Below are 24,716 nucleotides of genomic sequence, written 5' to 3' on the forward strand. Positions count from 1 at the left end.
CGTTCAAATAAACTCAAAACGTTATCTCCAGGATGAATAGTTAAGTTTGTTCCATCTTTTTTGTGGAACACAAGTTCAATAGATTTACCATGACTCAATGTATAGTAACTTGGACCTTTTTCTGATGGACCAATGTTATAATTTATAAATATTGCAACTTTACCCATATCATTATTACCAAAGCTAACTGTAATGCTTTCAGGTATTCCATTGTTTACAGATGCATTAGAGATCTTTGAGATCTGTTCATTAACATAAGTTTTGTCTGCTTTGTTGTCTAAAGAAGTTTGAAGTGAATTTATGTCGGAGATATTGTGTTTATGAGATTTCAAAACTTTGTTCGTTGCGTCAAGTTCATCTTTGTCAGCTTTACTTTTAATAGCATCTTCAACGGTTATTTTTGCCTTAACTCTCAACCTAAATCTTGGCTCAACTAATACACCGTTAACAAAGAAGTATGAAGCATAAATTTCAGCGTTATAACCAAATGATTGTGGTGCTATACCTGTGTCATACTGTACAGTACAGTGTATGTCATAACCTTTAGCACGAATGAATTTATATCTTCTTTCATTAACATTTTTCGTATTCACTTTTTCACCCTGTGTTAAATATCCGTGGTAGTCCGTTATAATCTGTTCATCTGAACTTATATAATGAACATGGTTCTTGTCAGCTTTCTTATCTAACATTGCTGGTAGTTCATATACTTCGAAGTTTCTGGCATGACCTTCAATGTTCGTACATTTACTATCTAAACTGTTAAGAGTATCTTTTACGCTAGTGCTTGGATCTTCTTGTGGAGCACTTGAACCTAAAGTATAGTTCAAGATAATGTCATCAGCTCTTATTTTCTTGATTTGAACTGGTTGGTCATTATCAGCTCCTATTTTATTGATTATAACAGGTTTGTCTTCTCTTGAACGAATTGCTGTCAAAGGTTCAGTGAACTCATTATTTTTCAAAGGAAACAATGTTGTATTGATGTTTTCACCATTAATATATACTTCTTTTGTATCAATACCAGATGGGAATGAAACTCTTTCATTAACTTTAACTGTTGTACCATCACCTGGGTACATATCTTTCTCTGGACCTTTGATTGTCTTAAGTATGACAGACTGTGATAAAGTATATTCTTTAGATGCAACTTTACGTATCTCTTCGTCAACATAACTTTTGTCAGCTTTGTCTGCAATCTTAAGTGCAGTTCTTCCTCCATTATTTTTGTTCTCCTCAACTTTCTTCGCTAATTCAGCAAGAATGAGATAAAGATAATCAGTAAGGTCATCAGTACCAGACATATTAATATTATTGTTCTTTCTTGATGTATTAGCAACTTTCACTAAGGTCACAAAATCAGGGTACAAAGTACTTAACGTAGAAATGATTGTTTTTGGTCCAGGATCTTTCTCTTCTTCATCATTAGCATCACGTGGCATTGGAATTGGTTCCAAAGGTCCAGTCACATCAAAACTCTCAAGTTCCATATAACCTTCATTTCTGAATCTTTCTATATGAGTTATCTTCTGGAAACTTGTTTTAGTCTTTTCAACTAAATTTTTTATTCCATCCACAAAACCTCCTTTATGATTTGGACCAAGATTACCCAGAGTGTCAAGAACAGTATCTATACCTTCTTGACTTTCAACAAAAGCCCAAAGAGCATTTATTTGACTCTGGAGTGATATCCATGAGGCTGCAGTAGCACCGGCGTTTGCTATGGCAAAGATGAATGATAAAGGGTTGAACTTAAGACCAGATTCTTTATCTTTGACAATTTCAACGAAGTCATTGATATTTTTCTTCAAGTATTCCTTAGTCAGAAGAACTCCATCGCAGCTATACCAGTTGCTTTTGTCTTTCCTTTAACATCAAATGTGATTGGTTTCTTCAATAAAATAACTTCTGGTGTTGTACTGATGCTATCATTAGTGGAGAAAAATTCTCCGACATGACTTGCTAAGTATTCTTTCGTCAATAATGTTCCATCACCAACAATACCAGTTGCTTTTGGACCATCTTCTGTGAATGTCAATGGTTTCTTTAACATAACTTTATCTAAGTATATTGCAATACCACTATTTTGTACTTGTTCATGACCTAATATATAAGCAAATGCTGCGTTTAAAGCATTATACAATGTATCTTCTTTAAATGTTAATTGACTGTTTTCAATCATTGGTATATTGAACAGTGTAGACCTTGGGTCAAAATGAACTCCATGGTCAATCGATAATAACCGTTTAACATGATATATTATAGTCTCTAATGCTTCATTAATATTTACCTCACGAGTTTCTTGCAAACCATTACTCGCCATACATGAAAACATATAATCTCTATCAGTTGTGAAGAATGGAGCATCTAAGTAATTATTCTCTACTTTTGTCACACGATTCTGTAACGCTTGAAGGTATTGATTTAAGTCTGTTTCAACAATTGTACCATCTGGTTGCTCGATAGGTAATATACCAGGACCGATGGTAATGTCTTCATCAGCACCTTCTTTATGTATGACTAAAGCATTATCAGTAATTCTGAGAGTATATTCTTTATATTGAAGTACGCTAGACTTATAACATTCATATGCATATGGAACAACACTCATTCTTTTACTACATATAAAAATGATGTATTATCTACAATCGACTGATCCTAATAACTACGGGACAATACAGTTTCAAGCAGATCCTAACATGGGGCATCCAAGTAAGATAAAGATGAGAGTAAAAAGTGTCAGTACTATGGCGAACTTTATTGTTTGTGACGAAACAGATTATTTTGTCTTACAGTTAGACGAAGATGGAGAAGAAAAGGTGTGTACATTTAAGTCAGCTCTTTCATTTGATATGGATACTATTGTATCAAAACTACAAGAGATTGTAACAAAACAGTTTGATTATTATAACAAGAAAAAAGGTCAACATAATGTAACAGTTTCACTGAGTGCTACGAATCAACTTATATTTACGTCACAGGACAAAGGACATAAAGTCTATTTAAAAGATGCTTCACATAGAGCAAATCTTATTTTAGGTGCATATGGAATAGAACTACCTATTGTACATAATTATTATCTACAAATGCCAAAACCACCTATGCTCAACTTCGGGTATCAGTTATACCTTCGTTCATCAATGTCTGTCATCTCTGGGTTCAATAATATTGACCAAGTTGATGATCGAAGAAAGATCATGTACAGATCTACATGTTATAACATCAATGAGTTCTGGATATCTGGTAAACCACTTATATGTAAGGAATCCTCACCATGGATAGATGCATTTCCATGGGAACTAACTAATGTTACGTTTACCTTAGTTGACTTCCAAGATCAGCCTGTTCGATTATTGTCACCAATGTTTATGGTGATAGAGATTAAACCAGATAAGCCAGAAGTTAGAGAAACCAATGATGTCAGTGATGATGATACAGAATCTTCGTACGATTATGATTACGATGACGATTAAAAAAAAATAACGTATATTTTTTTATCGGTTATAAAAGACCAACATGCTCAATGCTATAAAAGGATTAGTTAATAACCTTTCACCAGAAGATAAGAAAGGTATGCTTGATATGTTTGGGATCAAAATGCCTAAGAAAGCTAAAGACATTACCAATAAATTAGCTCTGGCAATTAAGAATCAAGGAGGTACAGGAAGTGTAGCAGATATTTTCAAGAATGCTAAGAGCTTCTATGATGACTACAATGGTATCATGAATGTTCCAGCTTCAAATTCCCCAGTTGCTTTAGATCACGATCAGAGATCTCATAATAGAGCGTTAATGGAGATGCAACCAATATACTCAGACCCTCCACCAAAGATTGATGAGAGCGAATTAGCATACAAAGAAATACAGAATGCCTTTTACGTTGTTAAGAACATTAATGGTCAAAAACTTCCTGATGAGAAATGGTTAGACCCAATAACTAAAGCAGGAGAAAGATTCATTATGTTTAACATTGACCAATACAGTCCAAGAGGAAAAGATTACTTCAACAAGATGTTTCCAAGAGTTATGGCAAAGTTCATTGGACAGATAGACCTTTTCAAACAGAAGTGGACATTCTATTACGACTTTGATGAGAAGAGAAACATTTTGCGTCATTTGAACATCAATACAATGGGATCATTAGTTCATCAGTTACTTAATGAAGCTCCAATAGCAGAAGTACAAGAATTAGCATCTAAAGTCCTTGAATCAAACTATGACTTCTTCCTTTGTAGTATTCCTTCGTTAAGGAAGATCGAGATCTTTGACTATACAGCTTATTCAGATGTTGATGCTTCTGCTTTGAGAAAAGGAACGTACACACCATATAAACTCACAGCTGAAGAACAAGTTATGTTAGATACGATGAGAGCAGCAGGTCAAGAAAAGATCGCACTCAAGATCATCAAACAAAACCATTCAAAGAAGAGAAACAGGTCACGTAATGGTCAGCTTTGGACATGGACATGCAAATTACCTATTAACTTAGAGAGGTATCAGATCTTCAACGAACTTAATGCAGAGACAGCAAAGAAGATGATGAAAGATTCATGTTTCATCTACGCTTGTATTCAAGCTGGTGTTGACGAAGCAACAATTAATCATATGAGGGAAATCATTCGTGTCAAAGATTTTCCAATGTCAAAGATTAAGGTTATTGCCAAAGAAACAGGAATAAGGTTCCATGTCATCAAATACAACGAGAAGTATTCAAATCATTCATATACTTATGAACCAGATGAAGAACCAAAGATGACAGTAGAACTTTTATTAATGTATGACCACTACATGTTGAACGAAAAGCTTCCAATAAGTTCAATGTTCATCAAGAACTATGAAGATGTTTGTAAGTTGTGCAAGGATTGGACTTTAGAGAAGAAGATGTTAGTTAACAGAAGATATGAAACAAGGTATGCAATTAACTCAAAGTTAGTTACACCACTTGCAAAAGTCATTGAACTCTTGTTTGCTAACAATTATTTCGAACCAATTAGAACAGGAGAACTTTGCACATACTTCACAACGATGTATAATGAGAACCTTGAAGAAATGATTGACCTCACATACAATGAGCGTTATTGCGCAAGGATGAAGAAAGATTGGAGTTCAGAGACGAAGAAAGACATGAAGTTCCCAAGAGAACATGTTTTCTTTGCTGACTTCGAAGCATCAACTGATGGAAACATTCACAAAGCATACAACATTTGTTTCATGGAAGATGACGATGATGGTTATACATCAATTTGGGGAAGTGACTGTGCGTCAAAATTCCTCGAAGCTTTACCAGATAAGAGTTTAGTTTATTTCCACAACTTATCGTACGATGTCACTTTTCTCATGTCTCAGTTAGAAGAGATTACAGGAACTCCAATCATCAAAGGTTCACAAACGATGCAGATACAAGGAAAGTACAAAGGAAAACTTCTCTGCTTCAAAGACTCTTATGCAATCATCTCAACTAAGTTGGAAAGATTCCCTGAAATGTTTCACCTCACTAGTGGTGAAAAAGAAGTTTTCCCATATAATTACTACACGGAAGAGTTAGTTAATACAACTAAAGTTGGTAACATCGATGATGCCATGAATCATGTCAAAGATATTGAAGCTTTTAATGAGAACATTGAGAAGATTGAAGATTGCAAGATTGATGATGAACACTTTGACATGGAAGTTTATTCGTCATTCTATTGCGGTCAAGATGTACGCATTTTACGAGATGGCTTTCTTAAGTTCCGCAATGACCTCATGACTGAGTTTGAAATAGATGCTTATGATTATGTTTCAATAAGTTCTATCTCAAACAAACTCTTTGAGAAGAGAGTATATTGGAAGAACGGTAATCTCTTTGATCTTGCAGGAAAACCTCGTGAATATATTTCCAAGTGTATTCAAGGAGGAAGATGCATGCTAGCTGAGAACAAGAAGCAATACAATGAAGGAGAACTCATCACTGACTTCGATGCTGTATCATTGTATCCATCAGCAATTGCTAGACTTTACTGTTTAGAAGGAATTCCAAAAGTTATGACAGAAGAGATGAAGAGCAGTGAATACTTGTTGGAGCATCTCTTTGATGATGACCAAGCTGAACCAACAAAGGAAAAGTTCATCTCAGGATTTTACTGTCAGATCGAGATCTTGTCGATCGGTAAGAACTCAGCATTCCCATTGATTGTCGTCAATCCTGACATCAACCCTGACTTACATGTTGCCAGAAGTTCCAATACATGCTGCAAGATGTTCGTAGACCACATTACGCTTCAAGATCTGATCAAGTTCCAAGAGATCTCATGCAAAGTCATTGATGGATACTATTATGATGGAAAAAAGGGACATGACAATAAGGAATGAAGTTAAGAAGCTCTTCGAATTACGTGCTAAGTATAAGAAGGAAGGTAATCCGATACAAGAGATCATCAAACTTCTTTTGAACAGTATCTATGGTAAGACGATATTAAAGCCCATTGACAAAAAGATTCGTTTCATCAAGGACAATAAGCTCACTGACTATATCATTAAGAACTATAATGACATACAGACAATAGAGTTCATCCCCGATTCCGAACTTTCATGTGTAAAGTCATTTAAACCTATCGTTCGTCACTTTAACTATTGTCCATTAGGTGTTTCAATCCTTTCTATGTCCAAACGAATCATGAATGAAGTATTCTTCACAGCAGAAGATTTGGGCTTGAAGTTGTTCTATCAGGATACAGATAGTTTACACTTGTATGAGAAGGACTTAGATAAGTTAGCAGAAGAATACAAGAGAAGGTATAACAGAGAACTCATTGGAAAAGCACTGGGTCAATTTCATTCAGACTTTGCAGAGATTACTGCAGGACATATGTCTAAGGCACAAAGATCTATATTCGTTGGAAAGAAGACTTACCTCGACGAATTAACCAATGACCTCAAGGAAATTGCTTTCCACTGTCGAATGAAGGGAATCACACAGGACGTAATTGCACTTACTGCAAACCAAATGTTCCCAGATGCGATACAAGTACATTATGACGAGAAGAAAGGTTTGTTCTTCCCTGAGAAAGTTGGGGAAAAATATAGCATCGTGGAATTGTACAAATCTCTTTATGAAGGTGATGAGATAACCTTTGACTTGTGCATTGGTTCGAAACCATGCTTCAACAAAAATAAGGACTTCACTATTTCAACGAAGTCATCTTTTGAACGTAAGTTAAAGTTCTAAACACTTACTTATTATTTTTCTTAGCTTCTTCCTCTTCTCTCAATTTCTTTGCAATCATTCGTGGATTCTTTGCGCGTCCAGCTGCTAATGCAGCTAATTGTTTCTCTGTGAGTTTACGCTTTGGTTTAGCTGGTTTCTCTTCTTGTGTTTGTTCTTTTGGTTTGAGTTCATTAAGTATTTCTTCACGAAGTTCATTCTTGAGTGCTTCTCTGTCGAAAGTATTCTCAGTCATTTTGTTAGGAGTAAAAAATTTTATTAGGATAGAAATGACGTCAAAACTTTCACCAAGTGAAAAGCAATCAATCATATTGAATGAAGCTAAAGGAATACAACATCCATTATATTATGTTTGTCATATGAAGAATGGTTCAGTTCAAGTTAGAAAGAGAAAGGCACCATTGAATTCACCAGCTCCTGCCCCAGCTCCTGTTGTTCAAGAAGCTCCTAAAGTTGATGAGAAGAAAGAAGAAGAACAAGCATATACTAATAAAATGTTGTTAGAGATGATGACAAAGATATTAGAACGTAACAGTGTAGTTAATGAACCAAACATGGACCCAATTGAACGTGAGAAGGAAACTAAAGAGAATCAAGAATATGTTCAATCAATGGAAGAGAAAAGAATACACTTCGATGATGAACCAGAGCCTGAACCAGAACCTCCTAAACCTCAGCCACAAATAAGACGAATAATCCCAAGAATAAGAAGATTGTAAATTTTTTATAGCTGAGAAAGATGTTGAACGATAACCTCAATACATACAGTATTGCTGATTCCATCAGACAAGTAAGATATTATTTCGATCAAGTTGATGGGGCAGTTCCTATTGGAGATACTAACCATAGATATGTCCCAACAAAAGTGCCAGCTATGCCGACAAATACTATTGATAACGGTTATATTACATTTAACATATCACCACCTGGTGAGAACATGATTGACTTATATAATACGTTCATTAGTGGTTATGTCGATGGTGAGTGCATAATTACAACAGAAACTGAACCAGCTGATGAAAAAGTTCCTAAATATGATGGTGAAGTATATAAAGAAAGAGCTGTTGAGACAGCTCCTACAGGATCAAATGTTACAGCAATTAAAGCAATTGATACTAAATATGCTGGTGGCAAATCATGTGCACATCTTCCAGCAATTTGGTTGGGATACATTGATTCATTCTATGCTGTTGAATCATATCAATTAATCGCTAATGGTAAAAGTGTTTATACACAAGATAATGCTAGAGAAGAAGGTTACATTACTTCTACTGCATCTACAACAGAAGCTATTAAGAAAGTTGATGTATTTAGTAAGGCTAGACATAAAGATGTTTTCAATAGATGTGATACAGTTCGTTCTGGACAGATTATTGAGTTCAATAAACCAATTAGTGGTGCAACTACATTAAAGTTCCACATACCAATCAAGATTGACCTAAGAAGATTCCTAATACTTAATAACATTAGATTCCTTCCAGCGTTTGCTGGTAACTTACAACTTAAGGTTAAGTTCAGTATTGCTGGTATGGTTTGGACACCATTAAGTTATCAGGATATTCTACCATTACCGAACATGCAAGCCAATGTTACAAGCTATATTCCAATCACTAATCACTTCACTCCTATCTATGAAGGTATCAAAGTTATTGATACTGTAACTTGGAATGCCGATAAGAGTACGATATCATTTGGTACCAAGTTTATTAAGTTCACTAAGAAGAATGCAAACTTCTTTGAAATGATTACATACTGTAACTCATTCTCTTTGGACCCTAACATCTATAGTGATTTGGTGACAAGATATTCGGCAAAGACTCTAAACTTCCCAATCAAAAGAATTGACTGCATTACTATGGATGGTTCAATGGCTAAAGGTGAAGGAACTCCTTGTACATTCACGGCAGCATTTACTCCATTATATGTGAACACCATTTATACACTATTTAAGAAAACACCTAATTATAACACTACCTATGAAAATCCATTGTTTGAACAAATTCAATTGAACTGTGGAGCATATGGTAACATACCCGCTGAGGCTCAAGCATCTAATGATCCAATCTTCTATGAGATGCAGGCAAATGCCACTAACAATAATAACGATACTGTTGGCTTCAACTATGATGTCATGAGGTCTATCACAACCACATCAGTCCCTCAATTTGGAATCGAGTCAAATGACTTAGGTCATTACCTATGTGGATTCCCTTGCGAAACTGATTATACATTCCAACAGGGTCAGTTATCTAATTCACCTATTACATATAAGCTTACAGTTAAGCCAACAGCAGAGTCTATTAAATATACTGAGAAACCAGTGTTATGCTTCTTACGTCACGTTTGCCTCTCCATACAGATTAAACAGGTGGGACCACCTATCGTACTTCTCGACGATTATGATTTATCAGCCCCTGCTAGTGAATAAAGGTTAGTTTACATATGAACGTTTATTTTTACACATATATGCGTACATATGCGCGCCCGTATGGTGTCAGTTTTCTGTCACTTTTTTCATTGTGTCGGTGACTGTAGCTGTAGGCTACAGGCGACGCACAATGTATACTGTACTTAAGTTTTGGATCTTTGAATTCGAAAATTTAAGGAAATGCTTTTGTTTAAAAGCATATGCATAACTTGGTTATACGCACAGAAAAAGAGAGAATTATACATTATTGGTTCATATAATTAACAAATAAAAAAAAATCATTATTATGATCAAGTAGTTAGAAATTTTTAATGATCATGCGTATATGAGCTGTATCTCTTAAATTGAATCGTGGTATCAAACAAGAAAAGTGGAATATTTTTTTCAATAAATTATTCGAAAAAATATTAATTACGATTGAAATCATTTTGTTTCTTTGGCTTGTATATATATTTAAAAACTGTGGAAAGTTAATTAATTTATTATTATGAATTTTAAATTAAATGTAAATATTTTGTGTTTTCCATATCATTACGTGATAAGCAATAAAAAGTAAATAATGAGGATAGTAGCTTGGTTGCTCAACTTGTTCCATTCTTATTCCTAACCCATTTTCTTGCCAACTAAATAACCTTAAAAAACAAAAGCTTGAATATTATGCTAATCTGATGGAGATATAATATGCTTACTTAAATCAGGATTATCTGACGTCAAATGACATAATCGGTTTAAATGAAAAATAATCGAGGTATTCAAATGAAAATTTTTGAACAGATTTGTTTAATAAAATTGAGAATGTTATCAAATAATTTAACACTATTATGATTGTCTATTTTAAAACTATGAAAAAATTAGACGATCTGATACATCAGTCTCAAAAGTGGAGGTTTTATTCAATTCGAGATTCAAAAAAATGTTAGGCATCCTGTTTGCCGTTGCCTCGGCTAAGAGGGCTCATAGGCATCGCCGCATGATGGTTCCTCAAACAAATGGTGCGGGAACTGGCGTAGTTTTTGCCGGAGGCCTCGGCGCAAATATTAGATCTGCTCCAAGCACAAGTGCTTCAATTCTTGGAGTTGCTGGTGATGGAACCCAATTAACAGTCACAGGACATCAAAACGATTGGTGGCAAATCGACAGAAACGGACAAACAGGTTTTGTTCATGCAGATTTACTCCATGTTAGAGGCAAAGTTGACGCTGATATTGGCCTCAACATTCGTGCTGGCCCAGGAACAAACTACGGAAGAGTTGGCGGACTCGGAAAGGGCGCAATTATTACAATTTATGATGTTTCCTCAAATTGGTACAAAGTAGACCAAGGATGGGTCTGCGCCGATTTCGTTTCCCTCGTACCTGGTGGCTCTGGACCAACTCCATCAGGCCCAGTCATCAAACAGTACGACGCCAGGTTCAACCAAAACATCAGAAACTGGGGATGTGCATTCATGTCACTCTGCTGGCTTGGCGGAGTCAACTACATCGATGGATGCAATGCCAACTATAACTTGGCCGTCAGCAGAGGCTGGATGTCTGCTGGATGCTACATCAATAGCTGGTATGCAATTATTCCACTAACAGGTGCCAAATCATGCCGCATTGGTGGAAGATACGCTCCAGTTAATGGAAACGAGAAAGAAATTCTCCAATGCAGGAATCCAAGAGTTGAAAGCCATTTCGTGGTTGGAAACAAGAATGGCGGTATCGAATATGATCCGGGTTATGAGGGCTATGTCTCCTATAACGACCACGTTCAGAAAATCATATACGCTTACTAAAAAAAGCAAAAAGTATTTTATAAAAAAATTCATCTTTGTGAAATCAAAAAAAAAACTTTCTGAAATCGTTGATATATTTTAAGGTTCTGTTAACATCGAGTTAATCGTTGAAAGCTATTGCAGATTTTGATATTTCTTCGGACTGTTTTAGGCTCAAAATTCCGAAAAGTCCTGGAAAATATATTTTATCTTTTTGATTTCTAAAATTTTGAATAATTAAAGAGCTAATAATTTATTGCATTATTTTTTTCACTAAATGAGAGAAAGTCACTCGACAAATTTTATCTTTAGCTTTCCAATTTCAGACATTCTCTTTATTTTATTGCTGTATTAGAGAAAATTGTGGCATTAATGGTGTTTTATCAGTGGATATTTATCCTAGGAATAAAAATTTATAGTTATATCGAAATTAAAAAATGAAATATGATATTCATTAATCTGATTGCGTGTAATTAAAATATCTCTGGCGTCAATATTTTAATTCTTCTTCTTTGTATTCAGTATTTATTAAATTCTTTTGAATATTGTGAAATTTTCTTTAAAAATATCTTAAAAAGAAGAAAATGTGAATTGATTTGAAGATTTTTGCCTTTTGATCTTATTGATGATGATGTGAAACAAAAATTCTCTTTCCAAATTTCTTGAAATTTTGTTTATTGAGCAAAGAAATCTTTCAATGCAGAATATATCGATCTTAATTTAATAAAATTAGATGTTGATTGTTACATTGTAGATGCATTATGTTTTAATTTGCAATTAATTTCGAAATTTGATATAGAGATTGTATTTTAAAGATATAAAATCGAATGAATCACCACTTGATGAGTCCCTTTTCTTCAATGCAAGTAGAGGAATATTTTTAAAATGGTAAAAAATTGAGGTAATGATGTAATCATTTTAAGGTTAAAAACGAGGAGCGGTTTTAATTTGGGATTGAAAGTATCACTGTGATGGAGATGGGTGTAAATGAGCGGCCAAAATACAGAATTATATGTGTACAATTGCACAAATTACCTTGATTGTCAACCATTTAGAAGAGATCTTCTTCCAGGGAGATACAAACTTGAAGCATGGGGTGCACAAGGAGGCAATGTCACATATGATGGAACATTATATGAAGGCGGCAAAGGCGGTTATGTCAGTGGTGAGCTCGATCTTACTCAGCAAACAACTCTTTTTATTTTCTGTGGTGAAATGGGAACTACTGAAAAAGGAACATATCATCCAAACTATGGTTGGCCAGGATATGAGACACGAAACACATTTGGTGGTGGAGGGCGAGGGTATGGATATACAGGTACTAAATTCTATCCATCATCAGGAGGAGGGATGAGTTTCATTTCGATTAGCGAAGCTAAAAATGAAAGTGGAATTCTTTTTGCCGGTGCTGGTGCTGGATCTGGTGCTGGAACATTTGAATATAATCATTATACATATGGTGGATATGGAGGAGGAGTTTCAGGAGGATCTGGATCACACTGTGGAAATACGTGTGGTACAGGTGCCACTCAAACAAGTCCTGGAACAAACTCTGAAAATTCTGTCAGAAATGGTGGCAAATTTTATGGAGGAAATTGTGGACAAGATGATAGATGGTCTACAGGAGGTGGTTCTGGTTATTACGGCGGTGCTGGTGGATATGCTGCTGGTTCTGCTGGAGGTGGTGGAAGTTCTTTCTTCGATACTTCATTTATCAAAAATGGAAAAACAATTCCAGGTAACGAAACAATGCCTTCACCTTTTTCAGTCACAGAAAAAATCACCGGAAACCGAGGTCATGGATACGTCAGAATCACACCTTTTGGATATTTCCTCTATCAAGACTCCGAACTCCTTGATTTCTACAATCCAGGAAGTAATCTTACAATCTCCCTTCATATCAACTCCCTTGGTGTTGGAGAAACTGCCAAAATATCACTGAAGTTACAAGATTCACCAGAAAAAGTAATTGATTTGCATGATGACACCGGCGAAGAATACCATTTTTCACACTCAATCCAGCTTCCTCAAACAAGTGGATATTATACATTCACTTTTTATGTTACATCTCGTACTGGAATTAAAAACTCCAAATCATTTACTGTTCTTGTTAATTCAATCCCGCAAATCAAGGTTTTGAATGAAATTAAGCCTAAATACAAAGTAGGCGAAGAAGCAAAGCTTGAAGTTGAAATTTTTGATGATACAAAAGCAAGATTATTAATTACTGAGAAAGGATATCCTTTATTTAATGAATCATTTGAATTAAATAATACTCCAAAGACAGTTAACTGTTCATTTACTCCGCCATGGCCTGCATCTGATGAAGTTCATTTTGTTATGATTCAGGCTGTTGATGAATTTAATTTTTCATCAAAATCTGTATTTTTACAATATGAAATAACTGATAGAAGTTCTCCCAATCTTAGATTAGATGATAATTTTTCGTTCTATTTTAAATCCGGTGAAATGGTCCAAATAAATTCATCGGTTGGAGATATCGAACGAAAATACGTTTGTATGTACACATTGCTTAATGATCGATATCAGCAAAAGCATAGTTGTTTGACTATTACTGAACAAATATGGAATCCATTTCAGTTTAGCCGCACTTTAATTGGATTTTCGGATGGAATTTATGAATTCTCTATAATTTGCATGGATGATGATGGAATGGTTTCTAATAAAATAAATCGCCAAATAGCGATTATATCAGAGACCTTTATTGTCTGTAGTAAGACAATTACTATTCGTCGCGAAATCATTTTATCCACGTTCAACGTTCTTTGTGTTTAACTAAAAAATCAAACTAACAAAAATGAGACTTTTTTTAAGGTGTAATAAACAGAAATTCATCAAAAGTGACAGCTCTCAATTTTTTGACATTTGTAAATTCTAAATTGAATGAGAAAAATGAAATAATACTAAGCATAATACAATATTCTAGATTTAATTATAATTAGGAAAAAGTTAGTTTTGAGAGTACTTTTCATAGGCATATAGAATGAAATCTTCTGAAAAATAATATCACATAAACTCATATTATTTTCTAATATATAACTATTTTATATAAAAATCAAATTCAATGATCTTAAAAGCGAAGGATAAACCTCAAAATTTACGAATATAATGAGTGGGAATATAATGCTTATCTATCATAAAACCATATGAAATATCAATTTTTGCTTTACGCCTAATTTTTGACGACAATTAGCAAAAAATGTTAAATGTTAACACTCAGTCCATTTGAATATGAAAAATAAAATTGACTTTGATTAAATGTTTTTATTTATCATGCAATTCTTCTTGCGACCAAAGATTTGAATAAAATTTCAAAAAATAAGATAGCTTAAAAAATAATGTACGGTAGTGTTTACTAATAGATGAATAGTATATAAATTCTATTAAAATGGATTTGATCCAAAAAAATATATAAAATTTGATCATAAATAAAATCGTTTTAAATTACTTCTTCATTTAAATTATAACAATTATTTTTGATTTTATATTTTTTTGGATCAAATCCATTTTAATAGAATTTATATACTATTCATCTATTAGTAAACACTACCGTACATTATTTTTTAAGCTATCTTATTTTTTGAAATTTTATTCAAATCTTTGGTCGCAAGAAGAATTGCATGATAAATAAAAACATTTAATCAAAGTCAATTTTATTTTTCATATTCAAATGGACTGAGTGTTAACATTTAACATTTTTTGCTAATTGTCGTCAAAAATTAGGCGTAAAGCAAAAATTGATATTTCATATGGTTTTATGATAGATAAGCATTATATTCCCACTCATTATATTCGTAAATTTTGAGGTTTATCCTTCGCTTTTAAGATCATTGAATTTGATTTTTATATAAAATAGTTATATATTAGAAAATAATATGAGTTTATGTGATATTATTTTTCAGAAGATTTTGTGTTCTTCTTCAAAATTTTATTTTTTTATTAAAAAGAATCTTTACAAAATATACATTTACTTTAATTAATATTTTAAAACGTGCTCTATCAAAAGTTCCAAAAATTCAATATTTTAGCTTTTCTGAGGTGTCACTTTTGATGAATTTCTGTTTACAACAAAGGATGTATTTTGGCTGATTGATATAGCTTTGAATTTTGATATTTTAATTTTATTTTCAATTATAATTCACACTGGTTCTGAGAAGTTTGAGTTACCACATAATATTGATTATAGAGATAATAAGAAATTATCATTCAAAAATATATGAAAATAAGAATTTCCTTACTTAAAGGAGACAACCAATAATGAAAATATTAAACTGGAAATATCATATATGAATGCTATATTCCAGATTTCTAATTGAAAAAAACAAAATCTGATGATAATCTAATTTAAGAAAAATCTTAGAAGTTAAGATAAGTGTATTCTGTTGGTATCATATTTCAAATGTTATCTTTTGTTGAAACAGAAACACAAATTTGGACATATATATTGAATATATTGTAAAGAAAGCTGATTCCTTGGAAGAAGACATTTGTTACTTCATATTGGATCATAACCAATTAGATTTGGATTTTTGATTAATTATAATTTTCAATAATTGAATTCAATATTGAAATTTTCATTATACTAAAACACTAAAAATCTTAAATTGTCATGGTGTACTAAACATGATGTTTCTGACAGCTGGATTTATTTGACATGACATCGGCAATTTGAAATTTTGACATCGAAACAAAATTTGTTTTTGATAGCTGCAGCAATTTTGGAAATCTATACTGTTAAAGTTTTGATTGTAGGAAATGGTTTTAGTGATAATAAATATTATTTCATATTAATCCGATAGTTGATATATCATTTTCGTTTCCCATAATGGCCGGATCTAAGGATTTAATCTAATAAGATAACTTTCATCATGATATTACTCATTTAATGAATGATTGCGTAAAATCCTTGTCCCTAAGTACTCTTACTGTCACTTATGATTCACAAAATGATAACAAAATTATAGAACAAAGTAAAATATAACAGAATTTACTAATTAGTTAATAACGTGATATTAAACTTTGGAATTAAGTATACATATATGGAAAATTACTTACCTATAATTTAATGACACTGAGATTCTCTCATTAGCTTTGAAATAAAAGTAATAATTTAGAATTTCAATTTTGTCAATGCTCTAACCAAACGTTTTGCCATTCGTAATGCAATTACATTAAGATTCTTGTTGTATTTCGAAATTATTATTATTAATAAATGAAAATGAATGATCTAGGGGAAAAAAAAAGATCCTACTAATGATGTTTACTTATTTTATTCAATGATATTTACTTTCTATGATATTCTTTTAAAAATATCAAGGATACAGATATGTTCATATATTCATTCATCTAAACTCTTGAGATTGCCCTTAGGGAAGATATAATCAAATTGGTATTCTACTTTATATTAACATTGCAATCGTAATAACTGTTCTTTTGTATAATAATGCCAATTATTTTAGCAAAATAAGCAAATTTATGAGATATTCATTATTTAAAGATAGGGCATTGTTTTCATTAACATGACAATCTTATTTGATCAATAAATATCCAAAAATGCTCAATTTTTATCTAATTTTGTCGGCTATCGTCACAAAAAAACAATTTTGCGCATATTTAAAGTGTTATTTTAACTAATACTATTGAATTATAACGTATCATAAAAATCTGCGGTTCTATTACATTTCTATGCGACCAAATTCAGATAAACGTAGAATTAACTTTTTTGTAAACTATTGAATTTATAAAATATATAATCATAATATATAACTCATGATGGATATAAATAGAAAAGATATATTTTTCAATATCACTCACAATTTTTTGTATACTCACAAAACGAAAATCAGAATGAAACTACTTATTAGCATCAATAGATTACGATAAGCTCAATTATGATTTTATCTTCTTCTCAAATTATAGTGTTTTCAAAATTGAATCCCATAGAAACTGTTCTCATTTATCAAAAAGTTACACCACAATGCCTGAGTCAGCAGTTTTGTTCAAAACTCAAGGTTCTCAAGACCAAGAGGTCGTAGTAACAACAGGTCTCGAGATATTTTCGATGCTAAAGTTCTTCAAAAGAAAGATCACACTCATTCTTACATTTATTTTTGCCTGTATTTCGGGAATATGCCCTTTAATCATGGTGAAGCTTATTGGTGGTGTCACAACAGATCTATCTTTAGGTGAATCCCAGGAAGAAGGAGATTTTATGAAAAGTATTATAAAAAACATCATTAGGATGGCAATTGCAGATGCAGTTATGCTTGTTACTAACCTCATATCTCAATGCCTAAAGTCATTCTGCACACCACAATTTGCTCATGATCTCAGGTCTGAAATCTACGGTAACCTCATTGTAAAACCGATAGAGTATTTCGACAATGCTCAGACAGGAACCCTTATTGCCAGACTCTCCGAAGATGTTACGTTAATTAAAGAGATATACTGCGATAAAGCGATAGAAGCCTCAAAGAACTGTGCTTTCGCTCTCGCAGGTGTCATCATAGCATTTACAACTTCTTGGCTTGTTTCTCTCATTTGTGTTGCGACTCTTCCACTCATTATTACCATTTTCATGCTCACAGAGAAGTGCGTTGGCCATATGTGGCACATGTACAATGACAAATCAACTTACGCTATGGACAAAGCAGAAGAAGTCATTACACAGTTCAGAACAGTGAAGTCCTTTGACAATGAACTCGATGAGTACGAGAAGTATGCAGAGAGCCTTGATGGTGTCGATAGTGTCTATACGAAATCTGCCTCAATTCAAGGTTTCGAGTACGGAATTCTGACATTCATTGAAAACGGTCTCATCATTATGCTCTTTTACATCATGTGTTACTTCATTATCAAGAAACCGAAGTATGGCTTACAACCAGGTGATTGCATCACTCTCATTATCTCGGTTCTCATTGCTGCAATGGGATTTGCAGGAATGTTTTCATCTTCCGACGACTTCAGAAGAGCAAACATTTCATCACGAAAAGTGCTTTCTATAATCAATCCTGAAGTCAAAGATAATGAAGTTCCGTCAAAACCAGAAATCAAAGATGTCACTGGAAAAGTTCAACATGCCCTCAATAACTTCAATATGACTGTTGAACCTGGTCAAACAGTTGCAATTGTTGGAGAAAGTGGAAGTGGAAAATCAACAGTTCTTCATCTTTTGCAGAGATTTTATGATGGCTATGAAGGAGAAATCACAATTGATGGTCGCAATGTCAAGGATTTCAGTGACAAAAGCATTTGTTCTAATATTGCTTCAGTTCCTCAAACTCCTGTGATCTTCTCAATGTCCATTGAAGACAACATCAAGTATTCACATCCAAGTGCTTCCAATGATGAAGTTGTTTCTGCAGCCAACAGTGGAAATGCCCATGACTTCATAAACAACATATCTCAATCATACAATTCCGAAGTCTCACAGAACTCATTGTCAGGTGGCCAGAAGCAAAGAATTTGCATTTCACGAGCAATTGTTGCAAACACACCCATCATTATTCTTGATGAAGCAACAGCATCTCTTGACACAGAATCAGAAAGTCTTGTCCAAAAATCAATTGAAAACTTCCACGGACAGAAGACTGTCATAGTTGTTGCCCACAGGTTGTCAACTGTCAAGTCTGCAGACATCATTTATGTCATGAAAGAAGGCCGTGTCGTTGAGAAAGGTAATCACGAACAACTTCTTTCTCTTAATGGTGTGTACTCTGATTTGGTTAAATACCAGCTTCAGTAAACATAAATTTTTATCATATTTATATCATATTTTTGGTCAAATTAAATTCAATATCTCAGATTCTTAAATGAAATGTGGCAATAATGGATGTATTGCAATGATAGAATGCATTAAAATGGTATGAAAAATAAGAGTTTGGAAAATTTTATGAATAAAATATCATGGAAAACGGTGAAATTCTCAAAACAATTAATAAAAAATCATTTTTGGGCGATTTTTTCAATTAATTTCAAATTTTGAAAGGAAATTGTCATTTTTCACAAGATATAAATCGGCCATTCTGCATTATTTCATATAAATTTTAATATTATACTAATTATTTGTAATTTAAATTTCTATGCCAATATTTTTTCATAAATTTTTTTCGATTTTGATGGAAGAAGAAGCTGAATTCAATCAAATTGCAGAAACAATACAAAATATAATAAACTCCATTAATGAATCAAAGCTTAACAACGATATAAAGTCAGTAATGAACCAAAGACAAAATCTTTCAAAAATATATCCAAGATTATACGAATTAAAGCAAAAAATAATCAATTACAGAGGTATAAGTAAGTCAAAAAACGTTATTAATAAGGTAGATATGATTGGAAGACAATATATGATTGTCATGGCTGATGATTCACCGGATAACTCAGATTCTATTGAAATTGAGCGTCAAGAAATTGATTTACCTGAAGATTCGAGAAGTAATAACTCATCAATGCTTGAAGCAACTGAAGAAGAAAAGGTTATCGAAACTAATACAACAGAAAACGAATTTATGCAATCAATATTATACGCAGTAATATTTTGCATTCTCATGGGTGTGATATGGACCGGTTTTATTTGATTATTTAACTATTTTCTTATTAACTCGATTTTTTTATGAAAATCCTTCAACAAACATACAAATTACTTCATATCCAACAAGATTTAATCGGATTATTTCCAAAAATCCTTCAAATTTATTTTTGATTTTGGATTTTCCATTTTTATTCATGAAAACATATCAAGTAAGATGTTTTTATCGCTTACACATACTAATTAAAATCGAATTTTCAAGCGTTAACGTGATTTACTATACAAAAAAGTCAAAAATTGCAAAATATCAATAAAATAGACCATAATTAATCAAAAATCGATTTCATATTCGATATACAATACAAATATTTACAAGTAGTATCTTCAAATTTGATTATTTATTCATCAAAAAATAAATTATAAATATAAGTGTCAAACGCATATAATAACATATCCAATATAACTATCCATACGAATAAATATGTCTCCTTAGCATTTTATGAATTAAATTCATGTTTTCATATCGAATATTTAATTTCATTCGTAAATCATTATTATTAAATCGCGAATGAACTTCGTATTGTAATAAAACGATTAAATAAAATGATATATGATAGTTTTGATTTGAATTGATGATATTTTTTAAATTTTATATTTTTCTTTTTGATTGCTTTCGATTATTATATAAATGCGATTATCTCTGGCTTGTATCAAGCTCTATTGCACTATTTTTCATCGAAGATTTATTTAAAATCTTGTTGATATCTCTTGAGTAAACCTTTCAAAAGATATTGATTCATTTGAAATATTTTGTGGAAAAGACAAATTAATTATCGATGAATTAGTGTTCTTTCAAATCTTATTCGTCAATCAATTGTGAATTTATTGAGTTTATTCGGTTTCCAAATGTAACATATTGACGATTCAAATGCGTAGATGCTATACTTTTATTCGACCTCAATTTAGGTCTCAAACGGTAAGGAATATTTCAAAGGTGCGATACAAGAGTCGAACTATGTCATAAAAATGATTATAAAGCAATAATATTATTGAACGACTTAATTCATTTCGTTTTCTCCATGATTTTGATTAAAACGTTTTTAATTATATTTCCGTTTCTTCTCAAAAATTGTAAGCGATTAACAGAATTTACGGCAAAAATTATAAAAATAATTTTTTGAATCAAATTCCTCAGGCACCAATTGCTATATGATAGAGTTTACCGATAGGGCCTATGTAATCGGTTTCTTGATTTCCGATAAAACTATCAAATATTAAAATTTAATAAATCATCAACGTATAAAATAGTATCAAGAATCATGCTCTTTACACAGATTACTATTGTTTATGCCTAAAATCAAACTATTCAAATTTGTGGTTTGAAAAATAAAATGAACTCATTTATTTTCCTAAATTTATCATATTCATATTTCTTGATTATAGAGCATTCTATATCATAAATATTTTGATTTGTCCAATTATGACGATAGGAAATGTGATTCATGGTGAACATTTATCCTTTTGAATGTTGATAAAAATGGTTTCCTTTTTCGGTTTCCATTAAGGGTTTCGTTTTGCTAAAATTGTCACTTTTATAGCATATTTGTTTTTGGATGTTTTGCGAAACCAAAAAAAAACTATGATATACAATGTGTGTGTAAAGAAAATACTTTATTTACTAGTTAAAAAATCATTTGGTATTGATCAAATTATTTTTTCTGGATAAGATATTATATGGATAATTGGATAGAAAATACAATTATATAATCTTGTACCTGGTTTAATTAAGCTAATTGTCATCAGAAACTTGTAATTTTTATGAATTTCAGATTTTCTTTTCATTACTGCTTTTCTTAATAGGTCAAGTTCTTATTTACGTTATAAAGTATGATATTTACAAATATCAAGTTATCATGTTTTTTGAGAAATTATGAGAAACAAACAAAAATGAAAAGATAGGAATAGCAATGAATAGTGATGTGGGTATAGAAAATGTAAGAGATATGAATGCAAAGCAATCAGTATTTAGGATATTGACCATAGATTTCGAAAAAAAAATGCTGCATATTGAGCGAAAACTATGATTATATTATAAGGCTGTCATTTAAAGCATAATGAAACTATTCCCTTTTCATTTTAATCGAATAAGATAGTAAAGATTTTTGAATTAGCTAGAAACTGATGAGATGTTTTCACAAATCAGATTTTTAATCTCTATAATGCATAATTCACTCAATATCTCAATTTTGATATTGCGAGATATTTTTGCTATCGGTTTCGCAATTTTGACACAATAGCAAGAGGGTTCTATAAGCATTATTATCAACGTAGAATCTGAATATCATATCAGAAAATGTCGCAAATCTGACATTTACCGACCAAATAGCAAAAATAATTGAATACTTTTCGCAAAAACTTTAAAAATCGATAAAAATATGAAATATAGATATTAAAGAGACTTTTTATATAATATTCATAAAGATTTTCCAAAAATATGATACCGCAAAATTAAAAAAGTGACGTCTTGAGTGGAGTCAAAGGTCGAAATTGCTAGCTAAATGTTTTTTTAGCGAAATTGCGTATTGTACGTTTTTTTCGCAAAACGAAACCCTTAGTTTCCACAATTATGTGAAATTCATTTTGCTTGATTATTAATTCAAAAATTTGAAAGTGTTCATCAAAAATTTTATTACATGATATGATGTATTATCTATTTACAATGTATTTTTGAAAAATTAGCCAAAGTTACGAATTGATCGGTCAAATTTACTCTCAATTAATGACCAAAGTATTCACAAATTTTCAATACAGTTTAATCTATCGTTCCCAACTTTACATAGAACTGAAATCAATGGGTTCAGGCCCTAGTATCAACCAATCACCAATGAATCTTCAATACGACCAATACCAACCATTCTTCGCAGATGACATCCCAGAATGCTATGATATCCAAAAGAAAACTGAATCAGATTTTGGATTTAACGCGATATGGTCCGTAAGACCATTAGATTCTGTAAGTCCCATTAACAGAACAGGATATATATCAGCATACGATCCTGAAAACGACTGTGCATACATAGGATACGGCTGCACAGAATCCAAACAGCATATCATCGATTTATGGCGTTTGGACATGAAGACACGACGTTGGAAAGAAATCCAAATAGAGAATAACAAAGTTACACCAAGAGCTGGCGCCAGAGCCGTTTTAGTTGGAAATTTCCTTTGGGTTTTCGGTGGTTTCTACAATAAGCAGTACTTGGGCGATCTCCACTGCATCAATCTTCTTACAGGTGCTATCGTACACCCACAGACTACAGGCCAAGGTCCAAAGAACTGCAGTGGTCATTCGATGAATTATGTCAATGGAAAAATTGTAATTTTCGGTGGTTACAATAATGGATCCATTGAGCAATGCTGCATATTAGACCTTAGAACCATGGCATGGACCAGTATCGAGACGAAATTAACCAAATTCTCCCACGCTTCAACTGTTTATAACAATGAAGTATACTTATATGGAGGATCCAAGACCAATGCAATGATAAAGATAAATCCTCAGACCAAAGAGATCTTTAGTTTGGCTTCTTTCGGACATTTCCCTTCTTACACTATGACCAAGTCATCAATGGTTACTGTTGGCAAGTATATTGTCCAGATTGGTGGTGTTGCCAAGGCTGGCCAGCAGTTTTCGGCCATCAGAGTTTACGATATCGAAAGAGGTTTATGGTCCAAGCTTCCCATCTCTCCTGATAACACTTCTACATTGTTATGCGATGGAGAAATTGATCAGGACGGATATTTCAATCTCCCATCTTGTTACGACGTTACTTTGGTTTATCGCGAACAAGAGAGAGAGATTGTCGCATTAGAAGGAAAGCCATTTAACAATCCTCCTTATTTAGCTGTTTTATCACTAGGAGAAGCCATTCCAGAGCTTAATCTCCACAGTGATTTGCTCTCTATGTTGAATTCATTCTAATTTTCGGATTTTGTTGCGTGTTTGTATTATTTATATTAATATTCTTAAAAACAAATTTTTAAATAATTTTGATGATTGTTTTTTTATTCAAGATCTCTTCAAAATTAATTAATATCAAATCAATCTCCTTTTCCTTCGCAAAGTCTCTTATTTAGATTTTCGATAGAGATTCACTCAATATTGAGGTAGAAAACCGATAGTCAGACTTTACAAAGGAAAATGTGTTTAATGCTCTCTTCAGATCTTTTTTTCACAGCCTTTTGAGCAAGAATGCCTTATTATCTTTTCAAGATATCATATACCTAGCTATTCATTTTGAAAAACTCCGATTTTTTTTTTTCAATGCAAATAATGCGGACTTAAACCTTGGAAGAAACTTATCAAAATCAACAACAAGATAGCATCTAAAGTACATTTTATTATGTAACTATTCTTATCCATTTAAATTAGCTCTAGAAAGAATTCCTCTGTTACAAGAAAAAAAATTACTCATGAAATAACGTGCAAAGATCTGAAGTTATACCTTTCAATATATGGCTCGCTTCAGCGCTAACCTACAAGATCTATATTAAACAAACTTACCAAATGTGAAATCACCTTATTTTCCAATTATTTGACAGTAATTGAAAAAAATAATTTACAATATATAGTTGGAATTCATAAAGAATTTTCAATTTTTAGCTATTGTAAATTGAATCCCATTCAATTTTTGAGGTGATTCAACCGATTAGAAGTTGAAAGGTCGGTCCAAACTTACTATCGATCTAGTACTCATACAATATGGTATTTGTAGAA

At 32.4% G+C, this 24,716-nt stretch overlaps 5 protein-coding genes across 5 annotated transcripts, besides 3 other annotated features; all 5 read left to right on the forward strand.

Moving 5' to 3' along the window:
- Positions 1-9,671: part of a mobile genetic element that runs on past the window's edge.
- An 874-nt stretch (positions 9,672-10,545) lies between these two features.
- TVAGG3_0444690 (bacterial SH3 domain-like protein) lies at positions 10,546-11,409 on the forward strand (the record flags this gene model as incomplete). Its single annotated transcript, XM_001320693.1, has 1 exon — positions 10,546-11,409. The coding sequence occupies one exon, from the start codon at positions 10,546-10,548 to the stop codon at positions 11,407-11,409; it is 864 nt and encodes a 287-aa protein (XP_001320728.1).
- A 966-nt stretch (positions 11,410-12,375) lies between these two features.
- Positions 12,376-14,184, forward strand: TVAGG3_0444700 (glycine-rich protein family; the record flags this gene model as incomplete). Its single annotated transcript, XM_001320692.2, has 1 exon — positions 12,376-14,184. One exon carries the CDS (start codon positions 12,376-12,378, stop codon positions 14,182-14,184), a length of 1,809 nt encoding a protein of 602 aa, XP_001320727.1.
- A 42-nt stretch (positions 14,185-14,226) lies between these two features.
- Positions 14,227-14,263: a mobile genetic element.
- A 1,178-nt stretch (positions 14,264-15,441) lies between these two features.
- Positions 15,442-15,479: a mobile genetic element.
- Positions 15,480-17,382: 1,903 nt separating this feature from the next.
- On the forward strand, positions 17,383-19,153 carry TVAGG3_0444730 (ATPase activity, coupled to transmembrane movement of substances; the record flags this gene model as incomplete). The annotated part of the gene is made up of 1 exon (XM_001320691.1): positions 17,387-19,153. One exon carries the CDS (start codon positions 17,387-17,389, stop codon positions 19,151-19,153), a length of 1,767 nt encoding a protein of 588 aa, XP_001320726.1.
- Positions 19,154-19,496: 343 nt separating this feature from the next.
- TVAGG3_0444740 (uncharacterized protein) lies at positions 19,497-20,430 on the forward strand (the record flags this gene model as incomplete). Its single annotated transcript, XM_001320690.1, has 1 exon — positions 19,527-19,988. The coding sequence occupies one exon, from the start codon at positions 19,527-19,529 to the stop codon at positions 19,986-19,988; it is 462 nt and encodes a 153-aa protein (XP_001320725.1).
- A 2,319-nt stretch (positions 20,431-22,749) lies between these two features.
- Positions 22,750-23,987, forward strand: TVAGG3_0444750 (nitrile biosynthetic process; the record flags this gene model as incomplete). The annotated part of the gene is made up of 1 exon (XM_001320689.1): positions 22,791-23,921. The coding sequence occupies one exon, from the start codon at positions 22,791-22,793 to the stop codon at positions 23,919-23,921; it is 1,131 nt and encodes a 376-aa protein (XP_001320724.1).
- Between the last annotated feature and the right edge of the window lie 729 nt (positions 23,988-24,716).

The sequence above is a fragment of the Trichomonas vaginalis genome, chromosome V, assembly GCF_026262505.1.
Source record: "Trichomonas vaginalis G3 chromosome V, whole genome shotgun sequence".
Classification (NCBI taxonomy): domain Eukaryota; phylum Parabasalia; order Trichomonadida; family Trichomonadidae; genus Trichomonas; species Trichomonas vaginalis.